Source organism: Hesperophylax consimilis, chromosome 3 (assembly GCF_061612785.1).
Source record: "Hesperophylax consimilis isolate HC1 chromosome 3, BYU_Hcon_1.0, whole genome shotgun sequence".
NCBI lineage: Eukaryota > Metazoa > Arthropoda > Insecta > Trichoptera > Limnephilidae > Hesperophylax > Hesperophylax consimilis.
In genome coordinates, this window is record NC_142838.1 from 15,742,376 (window position 1) to 15,757,578 (window position 15,203).

Sequence of the window (15,203 nt, forward strand, 5' to 3'; positions counted from 1 at the left end):
TGTTAAGTCCTTATTTATATCACGAAACCAATCACTGCGTTTCAATTTGGTTTATTATTTTAGACATATTTTTATTACAGAGCCATTCAATTCATTAAATTGTATCCTTAGATCAACAAAATCAATGTTTATTTTGTAATTCAAATGAATTGATTGCTAAAGGTCTAAGAATCTCATTAATAAATTGATCGGTTCCTCGAGTTCGATTATTCCCAACCGCGTCATCAGAAGTTTCTCTAAATGATTATTTTACCCTCAAGTAGATGAGATGTAAAGTAATCGACGAATTCAGTGACGTGGATCAATATTGAGAAGCATTTTAAAAGTAGAAGTATGGAAAGGGCTGAAGAAAGAAAGGTTTAATTGTATTTTACATTGTAAGCAGGTAAACCACTAATTTAAAGGAGGTACTCATGTCTTAACTCATTACGGTCTGGAAAAGAGGAAGACGATTCTATGAATCGAATAAAGGATTGAAATCAAAATGCGTTAAATTCACTGAAGCCATGATGCATAAAAAGAAATGCTTTATAGGAAGTTTGGGACACGTGGTATGAAGAAGCAGAGTGAATTTAGGCATAATATTAGATCATAACACTACGGTAATTCAGTGAAGATAGATCATTATTTAGGTAATTGATCGTGAATTTCTGGAATCATCATGGTTATGATTTTGTGTTTAAAAGTCTGCAGGAAAAGATTAAAGATTACACAACTTTAGAAGTTCACTTTAAATGGATGTGCCCCGCTGACATAAATAATCGAAAGCTTCGACAATGTATTTTAAAGCCAATTTGTGGAGGTTCGCAAAGACGATACCACTTTCAGATCCCCGACATGCCCGCATCCCGACACATGTCGTGGAAATAAACAATTCAGAAACGATTACTTAAGTGAGACATTGCCTTTGTGATTAGATGAGATTCACACGAGAAACAAGTTAGTTTAGAAAGCGCGTCCAACAGTGCTATCGTCTCGCTGCTCCCTGCGATTGGTCAACAGCTGTTCGTTTTAAAGTTGGTCAGTATGGAAGTGTTCGCGGTGTTGTTGAGATGAAATCATAAGTAATGTGCACGTGACGTGGCGCGCAGCCCCGTTACAGAATAGTACTAGCATAGTATGTAGTATTGTGATCAAAGGACTGAGTCGTGTTGATGTTGGAAGAGATAAGATATTGTTTGCCAGGTCAAGACACGGTGCTGAGCTAGAGCTCTCACCTATAAGAGGAACGGCCTCGGAGGTCTTGGTGATCACGTTACCCACCAAGAGCGAGAAAACTGTTTGTGACAGCAGTATTGTAACACCTGCAACAAAAACACTCGCACACTGTCACTCTGTTACTTCCCATTCTACTGTTATTATTACAGTCTACCTCTCCCGATGCTCGCTTCTCTCCAATGGGTGACTTCTGCATGGCGAGCTTCCCGTACTGGAGTATTGGTTATCCCCAAATTAAGGTAACTTTGGTTACTGTTTTCCACTTGTCCGAAGAGTGTCGGTGTAAGTTATTCCAATCAGAAAGTCGTTCAAACTAAGCGGTTCAAGCAAGAGAAGGAAAAACACTCGATGTATTTGGAACAAAAAATTGGATTTAGAATAGTAGAGATATGAAATGATTAAACAATGCTTCGTAGTAGACAAAGTCTTTTGGGCGGCTTCATTGTAGTCATCACATTCAGTACTTCAAAATAATACAAAATAAAAACAAAACGTCACGATGATCTGTACCCAACACATTAGAATATTTGTAGCAAATAAAAAAGAGAATTATGAATGTTTTAAGTGTGCAAACAAAGAAATGAGATTTGTATACCGGCGGCTGAGGCTCGTTACACCCAACCCTCCAAGTATCATGTTAGTCATCACAACAATACAATTATTAAATCACACATAAATGGTAACTTTACGATAACATGTATATATAAAGACAAATGTAATGAATCCATGTTCTTTACTGATAAAGGCAGGCAATGTCTTAACTTAGGTAATCGATTCAGCATTATGGTAACGAGTAGTGAACACATGTGTGTAGGATTTATGATAAGATATGGATTATATTGGATATGTGTGCTGGGGAGGACAACCTTGGTATTCGTGTGAAAATTATTATTAATTGAAATGCGGTTACGTACGTGAGACTGCAGAGAGACGCCGTGATGAAGTCCAGAGCCCTAAGAACCCAGAAGGAGCCTAGGACTTGAACTCCAGAAGGAGTCTAGACTTGGAGCCTGTCCATGTGATGAAATAGAGAGCTAGAATGGAGTCACTTCTGAAACTTCCCATTTAACAAACTCTAATTCTTACTAATAAATCCAAAGTACAGTGGGATAAACATAACCAAACCCAATCCCTAAGTATCAATTGAGTTCGAGGTTTGTGTTCCAAATTTTTGATTGTAGTTGACAAAGAACGTCTAGGCAACAAACGCATTATGTTTTTTTCCCAGCTTTCACGTACGCAACCACAGAATTGTTAAAAATATTTTATATATCTTGTTAGTATTTTTGTTCAAATCTACAAATGGATCGAAAAACAAAATATACGGTAGTACAAAAATGCCAAAATATTCGGACGCCCAACACTGAAAATAAAATGATGCACTATGGATAATTATAAAAGTTCGTCAATTCAACTTATTCGTATGCTTCAAATATATCAAAACATGCCATGCACGTACGAAAATTTTAATTTGTTACAAAAATGTATGTATTTGAATGTCGACGTATAAAACTGGCTCGATAAGAGTGATATATTTTAAAATTGTGATATGTTTTAATGTTGTAAGAACTTAAGTAAAGTATGTAAAAATCTGTATGTAAAATACAAAGACTGAAAAAATATATTTATGGTGTTGTGTGGATGTCCTTTTACTTATTATTGAATTTATCCGCCGCGAACAAAACAGAAAATAAATAAAAAAATGTTCGTGTAATGTTATATGTACAGAGGTTTAAAAAATTCAAGTTTCGTAATATAAATATCTATAAGATTAAAAATATTAATAAATGTGCATTTGAAAAATAAATATACTTTTATCTTCATAAAGCTTACACACATCCAGATAATTGGCTATTTTCAAATGATTATTTATCTACGTGAAGCCAAATCGATTCCCAAAGAAGACAAAACGAGCTACGGAGCATAACAATAGACACTTCTCCAAATTCTTCTTTCAGAGAGCAACACATTTCACTTCTCACCTCGTCACACACGGAAACACGGGCCTGATCGTTTGACAACTTCGTGTAAACGGAACATTGGCCAACTTAACTAATTCAATACCTTTCTAGCAAATATCAGTGAATTAATGTAAATGCACTTGTTTGATTCCTTGTTAAACATTTGAAACGATAAAAAGTGACAGAATTGATTTACGCCTTGAATTTCAAAGAGATACGAATAAAATATCTGAATTTGTAAAAAATAGCGATTAAATATCACAAATCAAGTAAAATTTCTTGACAGCTCCACTTCTGAAAAGAGCTAAACTTTGGAGTTATTTGAACTGACAAACGAGCTTTGAATATTTTCCAAGTTTTGTTCACGCTGGTCGACTTTTCAACTTTACAGTAATCTGTAGGTGGGTGGGAACGCCAACTCCGAACAAGGGGAGAACTATTTACAAACCTCAAACGTTAAATTATCGCTAGGGCAAAACAAACACAGCATTTTGAATATTTCTCTCAGATTTGAGAGCACCTTTTTTAATGTGAGACTACGTTTTAATGAGAAAACTAATATTTGCTCAAAAGACAAAACTGACATTTCGGTAATACTTAAATGAAACGAATCAAAAAACGATAATTACAGCGGTTAAATACGAGAGTTGTGAATTGTAACAAAGATATTTTTAAACACGAATTATTTAAGTGCAGAAAGATTTTGAATTTCACGCCAATGTTTTTGAAATATTATCTCATCCATAATTTAAAGAAAAAAAAAAACCGATGCATTCATTCTCACGAACACAGAGAGTAACGAATACGAACAATACCGAGTTTTTAAAACATTTGAGCAGTCAAATAATCAGTCCGCGAATAGTTGGTTTGATTAACCGGCAAATCAATGCAAAAAATAGAAAATTAAACATGTTTGATAATATTGACAATTATGAAAGACGATAGTGAAGGTAACAGTTAACGGAACCAACTATTCGTTAGGTTAGACACAGCAAACGAAATATCGTGTGGACGTATCAAAATGAAAGTGATCGACACACAACAGCGATGTAAAGAAGAAAATAGAGTTGGGAACAGAATGGAGTAGATGTGGGCGAATTGTAAAGGTGGGGTGAGGTGTACCTAACAGGGGAATTGCGTCTGACACTTGAGGCAGGGTCTCCGCTACCAGGTTCAGGAACACGGTGAGGGACAGGAGGATCGTCACCCCTGAAACATTTCACAAGTCAAATCTCATTTGTCCCCGTGCTTCTCATTCCCTTTCTCTCCCCCAGCTCATCAGCGCCTCCACATGCCTCCGCACGCCGCCTTCTAGTGTGCTCGTACAAAAACCTGAGCTATGTTAAACAAATATTTTGTTATTACAGTGTGACGTGCGTTATTTTACGTCTGGTAGACATAATAATATAGAAATCGCAATATGCTTAATATCTTAACCTAAAAACATTGTTAAATATTTCAAGATACATCTGCAAGCCTCTGAACATGTTGTATGAAATAATAAGAGATCTCAAGGTGTAATATTCTGTTGAACCGAAATATTTGCAACGCCTTACAAAGTTTCAAAAGTGCCTCACATCATCCAAAAGTAAATGTCATCAAATAAGGCTGAGTCGTGAAGGATAGTAAAGTTATTAACGAGACGCGCCCGGCGCCTTCAAAACGAGTAAATCTTCATAAAATAACACGGAGCGAAAACATTTTACAAAATTCAGACCTCCATCTTTCACGAGATCATTTTCTCGGGGCGATAAAATTAAAAATGAAAGTACGTAAATCAATCTAGTTTCTTTATTACCGGCCTGAATTTTTCGTGGCTTATTTTAATATACAAAAATCTCGAGGTGTAAAAATCTTAGAAAGGTTTTGCTTAAGTGAGTCATTTTCCGGAAAACTTTCAGTTTTATTTCAATTACTCGACGATCATTTTTCTAAAGGTGGCGGCGATAATCCTACGTAAGTTGAAGAGATATAGAGAGATCCCACCTGTAAAGCCGAGATAAACGGGGAGGTTTTTTAGGGAGCGTATCGTGACTTCGACTTCGGGCCCGTAAGCCGGTGACGGTGTGGAGTTCTGTGGAGGGAAAGCTCTTCAGGCCTGTCGTTGGAATCCCGCAAAATGGGTCGGCCGCAAGCAAGGGCTGCAAGCAAGTCGCGCAACAAATATTACATTTTGTGAAAATGAATTACTTTGAATGGAAATATTGTCAATGATTTTAATAATTAGCTTTGATATTTGATTCGACAAATAATTGGCAATCCCAATGTCTTCAAGGTTTGAAGCATTTGCAAAATAAAAATAAATAAATACTTTTTTTCCCACAATGAGAATCGAGCGTCATTAAATCGTCTTACCCGCTTGAGTAATTGGTGTTATGTACACTTATTTAATTAATACCATTCCTCAAAATATTAATAAGGATAAAATATAAGACTGCTTACTGCGGTAAATGCCAATGAATCCACCCTTATTTTTAGGTTCTACAAATTTGGCACATTTAGGCAAGCGATCACTCAAAACGTTTTTGCAAACTTGGCATAATATGTCAAAAATCGCTCCAGTGGATGCATTCTGCAATGAAGTTGGCCCAAGTCTAAATATAAGTGTCTTAAGATTAATTTTCCGTTCCTTTGATTTCTGTATTTGAAGTTTGAACAGACTTCTTTAACACTATTTAATGTTAACAAAACTAACAATTTATTAAACTGTAAACTTATTCCGAGACAACCCTTGGTTCTTTCCACAATTTGGGGACTATCTCAGAAAGCATTGCCGTCACGTAGCGAACACACTACACACATGAGTTTAACTGTGACATTATCTATTCCCAGGACCGAGTAAACAGTCCAATTTCACATTTTTCCAATGCTCTTTTCACCTAAACAATAAAAGAATTATTCGTTTCGCCACTGGAGAATTTAAAGTGATTTTGCGAATGAAAATATTCCTTAAACGTTTTCCAAAGGTCGGATTAACAAATAAAATATTTAAAGGCGCGTCAATAAATAAAATAATGATTTCAGGGATGTATTTGCTTTCAATCAAGCGCGGCTCGGAGTGAAAAGCGCTCTGTATAAAGTTGGGTTCTTATTTACAGCTAACATTAAATCTGTTTTCACGTGTTACCCGGTGAGTTGCCTTATCCCCTTTCCGCATCTCTCCATCTCTCTGGACCAAAGCGTATCCCAGATTACTGGCCGATAAATTCGCCCAAAAAAATAAAAATGTCCTCCGTCCCCTCCATTGTATTTGAACGAAAAGTAAAGCGTGTAGAATTGAGCAAACTTAAAAAAAAAAACATTAACAATATTGAAATCGCAAAGTGATTTAGCTACAAAATGAAAGTGCTTTTTTTCAATACGAACTCCCATTTTGGAAAATGAAAAGTGATACCTTAAAACATTTTTGGCAATTCAGTTATTTTGCATTCAATTATTTAATAAAAAAATAATTCTTACAACCATTGATGTATTATACTAGATTAGCCCCGTCTAGTTAAATTCATTTTTAAAATAACGCCACGTAGCTTACGTCACAAATATGGAGATGAACTTAACAACCCAACTCTGTTTAAACTCCTTGTACAAACGTTCATACTCGTAAGCGAAACCACGGAGAATTTGTTGTCAGAGGTGTTGTAATATGGACATAATTCAAATTTAAATATTGGGAACTCGGTTATTTTTGTGATTGAAAAAATGAACTTGCCCAGCATAGCTGAGAAGCAAAATAGACCAAAAAAAGGTAAAACGCAATGCACAGTGCCCATTTCGCATTGCGACATAATGCGTGGGCTTTTTCATAAATGTGCATGTGAACCAAACCAAAATTGTGTTGGGGTTATTTTTAAATGAATATGCCGTGTCTAGTCTAATTTAGTCTATGCTTACAACCTATAGTTTTAAACTACAAGTACTTAGGAAAAATCGTTCTATGGAATTTTTAATTCGACTTATCATTTGGAATCCACAATTGAATGATGTGCGACTAGAAAATTTAAAACCCATTTTTGAATATTCAAAAAGTCTAATGTTACAAATAGGAAGACGTTTTAAAGAGCTGACTAAGTGAGTTGCAAATTCTATCTAAGAGAACCTACCCTTAAATCTATAACCTCCGCACCTTTCTGTACATGGCGGGAAGGCAGTAAAGGTGTTCTTCGATACAAATCCAATAGGGGGAACATGTCACGTGGTGATATATTCCCCTTAGATAAATTGCATTTTCTCTATTTAACATCTGGCAAGTTCCGGAACCCTTCGGGAGTTTCGATCTGCTACCTTCGAATTCAGCCTGATAGGTTTACGGACCACACTTTTTATAGGCAATGTTTTTGCCATAAACATCAAGAGATACATAAGTGAATACACAATACTCATAATACTCAGGCAGACTTTCAGCTCACAGGAACAATGAAGCTGGAAAAGGTGATCATAACCTGAACGGCGAATCTCTGAAAAATTATTAGTACAATGCTTTCAGAAAGAATTAATTATATTATTTGAGTCTAAAAACATCCTGAAAAAAATATTTTGTTAGTTTTCAACAAAAAAAATCTGAAGTTTATACTTACGACATCTGCAGCGTTTATTGGGTAAAAAAAGTGTTTTGTTCATAATTTTTTAATTTAGGTAAATTTCAAGAAAATTTTAAGCTCAAGTGGACGTAATATATGCATTCTGGTGTGCTCGTAAAGCGTTTATATTTAAAAGTGCACACTTAATGTGACCCTTGTGTTCTGAAGCGGGTAAAGTTTTCCTCCAAGTATCAATGAACCCCCCTTCTCTCCTGACCCCCCTCCACCCCACGGACACTGACACAAGAACTAGACGAGCGACACCATCTTACAATACAAAGGGAAACACTGTACGAACAAATCCTTAACATATTCACAACCACATGTAACAAAACACTTCATCAGCGCGAACAGGGGAGAATATCGGCTCGGAATGTTCTTTCCTTGTTTGAAATAGAAGCTTTAAGTAAATTTGTGTTGATGAAAGTAAATACCTCTGAGTGGCTAAGTTTGATAGAAGCATTCAATTCGTCGAGTTCTGAGAGAAGTTAAACATGATAAGATAACATTTCTTCCTTCTACTGAACTACAGTTCATTCATTATAAGAGGATGGGGAGATAGCCGGCCGAAATCAAATTACTCGAATGTCTGAATACAAAGTGTATTATTATTTTGAATAAAAGCCGCCTACATCGCGAACAAGATTAACATAACTATAACGAGAATTTTATAGACTACGATAAGAAAACGTTCAGCGCGGTTTACTCGTCCGTGAATTTGGCGTGCAAGTGAGGGAGTGTGGAAATGGAAGCTAGATAATATAGAAGACACGCCTAGCCATAAGTTCAGCTTTCTCTTCGTCTCATCATCGCCAATAAATCTTCTGACAGGAGCACGTCTTTACTCTCAGCCGCCCGCCAGCCCCCGGCCCCCGGCCCCCGGCCCCGACCTCTAACCCCTGGCTCCCCGAGCCCCTTGCCCACTGTTCCCAACCAGCACGGGCTCCAACCCCTTCACTCATTTCCATCCCGCCCGATTCGATACTTCTTTCCCTCTGACACGATAACCCCACTCTACTGACATCATTTTAACGAGGGATATTGATTTAGAAAATTGAACATCCCTCGGCTACAAAGTTGATAAGGAGGAATCATAATTTGAAATTTGTTTTCCTACTCCAAGGAGAGACAAGAAAATTCCAAAAATAATCTTCTTACATGTAAATTTTATGCAAATATTTATGCTCCCCTGAATGTTTTATTTCATTAAGAATCGGTACTTAAAGTTCCATCTTAGATAACGACGTAACAAATATGTTATTTTAACAGTTTAAATCTCTCGTGAAAGCGAGAGCTTACCAAATAAATAATAATTTTTTTCTTACAATATGTAATAAAATCTTTTGCGCAAATATTCTAGAATAATATTCCGAGGCGATATTTTCCCGCTTATCCTCCAAGAAGTAATGTCCCACAGCTTTGTACCTATGAGTGGAACCGCGTCGGAAGTTGTCGGCATCTTTTCAGCAACCAGATTGAGAAATACTGTGAGGGACAGCAATATTGTGACACCTGCGAAAATGGTTAAGACATCCAGCAAAATAAAAAAAGCACTTGACAAATAATGAAAAAAGGTCCTTTGTAACAGCCGCCCTCATCACTCTCCCCGATCTCACATCGCAAACTTCATTCAAATGTCTCATTTCACACGTGGCTCTGGCATTGACGTTTATTCACATAAGCCAGCTATCTCAAATTATGCAATTTTATTGTGATCAATCCTGAAAATACAAAAATGTACTTTCTCATTTATTAATTCACTGTGAGATTAATAAAATAACTTAAAATTTATTACATATTTTTATCAAAAGCCCATATAACAGTTTTAACAAGTTCGGTTACTAACTAAGTTAGTTTACGTTACCCATCTAAAATTTGGAGTAACAAATTTAAATACATACTTGACTTTGTGTCGTACTTGGAAATGGTTTTACAGTGAAATATTGAATGGTTTTGTTCCGAAATCCCACTGTATATATTACTTAAATTAGGATTATTGTTACACGAATTAAATAGTGAACTTTTAGATTTATATTAGTACCTACCTCAAAATGTACAACTTTATCTGCACTTGTACTAAAAATAATTAGAACACATTCAAAGTGACAAAGACCCTAACATAATTCAATTCAATTCTACAATAAAGAATAAGGGACATAAATTTTCTTCAAAAAATTATTTTACTTAACGGAAACTGGCATTCAAACAAAATAACGCCGGAATTTCGGATTTTTTAAATTGTTTTGAGTGGGGCCTGTCTCTATCTGAGATTAATTGAAAAACTTTGAGAATTTACCCTACCTACTTTTATTTCCATTTTGAAAATACGTAACTCTTCGATATAAAATAGTAGCTACAGCCCGGATAAAATTTATTCCCCTTTAGAATGTTTTAAAATAAATTAAAATTAATAATATCAACCGAAATTCAACCTTAAGTTATTGTTTTAATTGTTTATTTTGCTAAAAGTTACTCTTGAGAAGTCATTATTCAATCCGGAGAAAATTATTGTATTGCTCACCTCGATCAAAATGAATCACATTTTCTTTCCCCAACTTTTGAATTCTGTTTTAACTGAAATCAAACTGTACGGAAACTGAAGCAGTGAGAATTTTCACCAATACAAAATTATTGTTTAGCCTCTGTGTACATATTCAGAACATATAAAAGTTATTTAAGTCTTCATACATAAAAATAAAGGGAAGCAAATTAGCGAGAAAAAAGTTGACTTGAAAGACGACCACAAAATCGTATGGAAATAATCTCTAAGGAGTTGACCTATTATTGAAATACGGGACTGTATTCATTCATACTGGTAAACTGTTTGCTTGATCAATTCAACTGAGATTGTGACTTTACGAAAAAGGGACATAAGCATATCTGCTTCCTTAAAAATTACACAAATAATCATGATTTGAATTTAAATCGTGTACGACCATAGAATATAGAAGAAAACTAGAAGTGCCTTACAAATATACAGCTTTGAATGGAAACAAATCTTGCCATTGACTAAGAACCCTTTGGTTCTAGACCATTTAGCATGCGCTTTGTCTCTCTTAGGACGGGTTGTTACACAGAAATTCAAATGTAACATTGTCATCAAATGGCTTTTAGCACTGTTTTGTTTTTTTGACAGTTGTAAGGTCTTTGATGCCAACTCTCAATGGGATTTTCTGCGATACAATAGAAGCTGACTTATAGAATTTATATCGCCACCCCATTTCGTTATCATGGTGAAATTCAGTTTTGTAATGGAAATTTAAGGCATTTCTTGTGTTCCTCTTTATTCTATGTGTATGACTGATTTCTGAAAATTAATCGATTTAAGATCAATGGAATCCATTTTAAACCACTGAATAAAAACGGTGATGAAAAAGACTGTCAACCTTAAAAAATAAATAAAATGCATTTTATGACATAAGACTGTCATAGATGAAGTCTTGTATGGTGATATTCTAGTCCATTTAACAGCAAGTAGAAGCCAAGTCTTCACTCACCAAGGGTCAGCTTCTCCCCTGAATCCGGTGGTAGCGTGAAACCGAGAAGGGCCATGGAAGAGATCAGCACGCAGGGCACAATCAGGTTGAAGAAGTAATAAAGAGTCCTTCTCCTGATCTGTATCGTGAAGGTCACATCCACGTACGGCTCCGGACAGCACGCATAGGTGATTGTGTTCTTCTTGCCCGGCATTCCTAGGGCGATACAATACATGAAGATCAGCTTATGATACACAAAATAATACGAATAAACAAAACAACGACTGTTCGGTCTTTGCTAGAAAAAAAAAATTTACTGAAAAGTTATATTTTGAATCAAAAAGTTTTAATATTTAGTACGGATGTGAGCTAATTTATTTATATATATATTTTAAATTATAAAGTACAGACCAGTAAACGCTTTCATGATTTTACAGATGACATTGGATATCTTTAGTGAGTTAATAGAAAAAAATATGTATATTTCCCAATCTCGTATTACTGTAATACAAAGAAATATAAATTTAAAAATAAAAACCGTAGAAAAAACTGGTTTTAATGTATATTTATTATAAATCGGCCGTTTCTAATTAAAATTTTATCCATTCAAAATGATTTTTTGAATAATTTTTATTTAATACTTTACCATATTTGCATGGCAGGGAAGTCAAAATAATATTTTTTTAATTCATAAATTGTTAAATTGCCAAAGTTGCCACCAAAATCATGAAAAATCGTATTCCATAATGGCCTGTATTTTTAATTTTTAACACAAATAAATAAAATAGCTCACATCCGTACTAGATATTTGTGACACTTTTTGATAAAACTTTTTTGAGTTTGGTGGGATATTTTGGCCTCAAATCCTAATTGAAGTTTTGTATGAAAAAGACCGCGCAGCCGTTCCCCATTAATTGAACATTAATAACTATTTACATGCAACTTCTACGGAAATATGTATTCTACTATGTAAATTCAGTATATTTTTTTCTGAAATACAGCAGTAGTGACATCTCAAAATCAGATTTCTAGTCCACGAATTGCTCAACATTTCCTGCATTTTTTACATTCCAGCACCAAGTGTAGCTCACATTACCGAATAAAGTTTTATAAAAAAAAATGCTAATTTTTTTTTCTGCATTACAGTTTGATTCAATTCTATTTGCGAATTCTATTTCAATACACATGAAATATAGAAAACTTGAAACGAAACATTTCACAATAACCAATATTTTAAAGTTCTTGCCTAAAATGACTTTTGAAATCTTTAAGACTAATGTTGAAAATGTCAAGAGACCTAGAGGTATCATTTAGCAGCACCATACCTCTTGTCATGCTATGCTGGGAAATAACGTCCGTTCTTCCGTGCGGAATACAGAATAAGTCGTGGCGTCGACCCTGACGGTAGTTGTTCGGTACAAACAATTTATAGCATTCCAAGAGGTATGGGCTGTCAATGTAATAGTTCATAATTTTTAAAGCTGTTGCTTGAAGGGTCCCATTTCTCCTAGATTGGAGACTTTCGTAGAGCGTTTCGGAGAACAAATCTATGTAATTCATGAATCGTGGACATTCACCATGCATTCTCATATAAAGCTATCTTAGAAATTAATGTAATGAATTAATGATAACAATAAGTAATAATTCTTAACGACCGACTTAAACTTAAATTGAACTTTCACAGTCCTTGAAAATTAACTGTGAAATTTGATGAAATTCTCTGAAACAAAGTTCCTAAGTCTTTGGTGGTTTAAATCGTATTAATATTTCGTTCATTATTAATTCTAGGTAACTCTTATTTTTTTCAACTTATACTATATTTATAATCATCTTTTCTTGATTTTGAATCTACATGAATATAATATTTTTCAAGCACCAATATTTTTCACTGCAGTTCCTTATTAGAAATTCTATAGCTTATTATTCTATAATCTAGTAAAGATACTCACACACGGAGAAAACTTACTGATATAAAATACTGTTAATTTATTAAAAATCTGTCAAATTATTTATTTTCTGTTAAAACAGGCCTTCAGGCCTTCAACGAATGAATTGGCAGAGTTCTCACGTAACAGAAAGAAAAATTAAAACGTATCTCTCAGAAGCGCTCGTAACAAAAATAAAACTTTAAGGAGAGTTAAACAATTCCATTAATATATAAATACATATAATGTATTAATATACTCAAATATAGGTAATTTGCATCTCCAGGTATGGATTTACGATGTAAGAGTCTTATTTTTTTTGGAGGTGGAAGAAATTATAATATTGTCTGCTAATTTGTTACCCAAGAATTTTGTGTCTAAAAAAACAAGGAGCAGTTTCATGTTCAGTTTCAAAGACGTCAAGCGTACCCATTTTTCAAAAAATAAAATTTCTACGACTTTATTTTGTACTTGTCTTTATTGCTCTAACATTACCAGTAATTAGCCATTGCAACATAAAGTTGGCGATCAAATTAATAGAGCCACTGTGCTAAATTTGGAAATTAGTTTATGGTGAAATTAAGACAAAGATGCTCCCCCAGGTCCAGGAGTGGTTTCCGAATGGGGACTACATTTACTAATACTATTTATACACGACTTTCCAGAAAGTCTATGAAAAAATTCCTACAGGACTATCAAGTGAATGTTTTTGACTGATGTTGAAACTAACCATACATCAAACCAATCGAGAACCCACGGAAGCTAGTGAGAAAGGATATTTCTTAACCTTACACTGGAGATTTAATCCTCGATTTGGCAAATATTTGAACCTTGGAGGCAGTTCTTCTGATACTTAATGCAATAAAATGTCTCAATTTCACCATTAACTCAATTTTTCACAGCGGCTCTAAGGCTTAGCACACACTGCAATTAAACTCAGCGGTTTTAGAATAGCCGAAAACGTCAAACCGTGTTCAAAAACGCCAGTCGCAGTGCGTGTTTATATGCGGTTTGGCGTTTTTAGCTATTCCAAAACCGCTGCGTTTGATCGCAGTACATGTACCCACTTATACTGTGATAACCCATTATGCGACTATATAAACGCGCAACTGGCTGGAGACAATGCGGACAAATGATTTATAAGAAAGCGTGCGAAAAACTCATTTTCAGATGAGTACTAGTTTGAACAGTAGTTATATAAATATTTCCTGGTAAGGTACTTTAAAACCTAAGTAAGCCAGCTGCCAGACCGTCTAAAACTAGAATTATCGAAACGCGTTGACGCTTTACAAACCTCTCTCATTAAGTTTCGCATTAATCAATGCATAGTCGGCTGCGCGCGGATAGGCCATTTAATACGTGAAACTAGAGTGGTGTTATCAAATTACCACTGTTGTGAATGACGACACACAATTTATTTGTAACCCCATGATGAAAAATTTGACCAATCAACTAAATAAATTTAAAGTTGTGTGTGGTGTAGTACCAATCAATGGGATATTAAAAATTCATGCATGCAAATTGAAAAAGTGTTTAATAGACAAACGGAAAGGACAAAAATATGTATTTAAATACTTGAGAAAATAGCGTTGACTAAGTAATTAAAATAATAACTTTAAGTAACCTACGATTTAGTTATATCGTGAGTTAAATAACCATTTCGTAAACCACATAAATAAATTCAGTATTAATGCAAAATTATTTTTTACTTAAATTTTTTTATTAAAAAAGCATCGCTCCCATGCGAGGCTGTACGTTGATAATTTTAATTAGTTAACGAATCAATTATCTCACATCGATGTTTCCCGGTTGCTGATATGTCACTGTCGATATGTTAATAATATTAAAACAATCAGTTAAGAGTAAGCCACTATGTTTTTTCAATTTGAGGACATTTTTGGATAAAAAGATTTAACAATAAATCTTTTCAATAAAATCAACTAAAATGTAGTATTAATGTGAACGAAAAGTTCTGAGTAACCCCCACTGCGCTGAAAAATATAGCACAGGACATGTAGTGACAGTGAAGACTTGAACCTACTCAAT

General features: G+C 34.7%; 1 protein-coding gene across 5 annotated transcripts in view; it reads right to left on the minus strand.

Annotated features, from left to right (window-relative positions):
- The window catches only part of LOC149425017 (neuronal acetylcholine receptor subunit alpha-7-like), a 402,913-nt gene that overhangs the window by 60,839 nt on the left and 326,871 nt on the right, over positions 1–15,203 (minus strand). For 4 of the 5 annotated variants that reach the window (XM_089648468.1, XM_089648467.1, XM_089648475.1 and 1 more), the window contains exons 7-8: positions 11,254–11,448; positions 4,302–4,388 (exon numbers count right to left, since the gene is read on the minus strand). In XM_089648468.1, the coding sequence (XP_089504594.1) occupies positions 4,302–4,388; positions 11,254–11,448 (282 nt within the window). Of the gene's footprint in view, positions 1–1,217; positions 1,305–4,301; positions 4,389–11,253; positions 11,449–15,203 lie in introns of all 5 variants that reach the window. The other variant, XM_089648485.1, reaches the window with a different exon arrangement.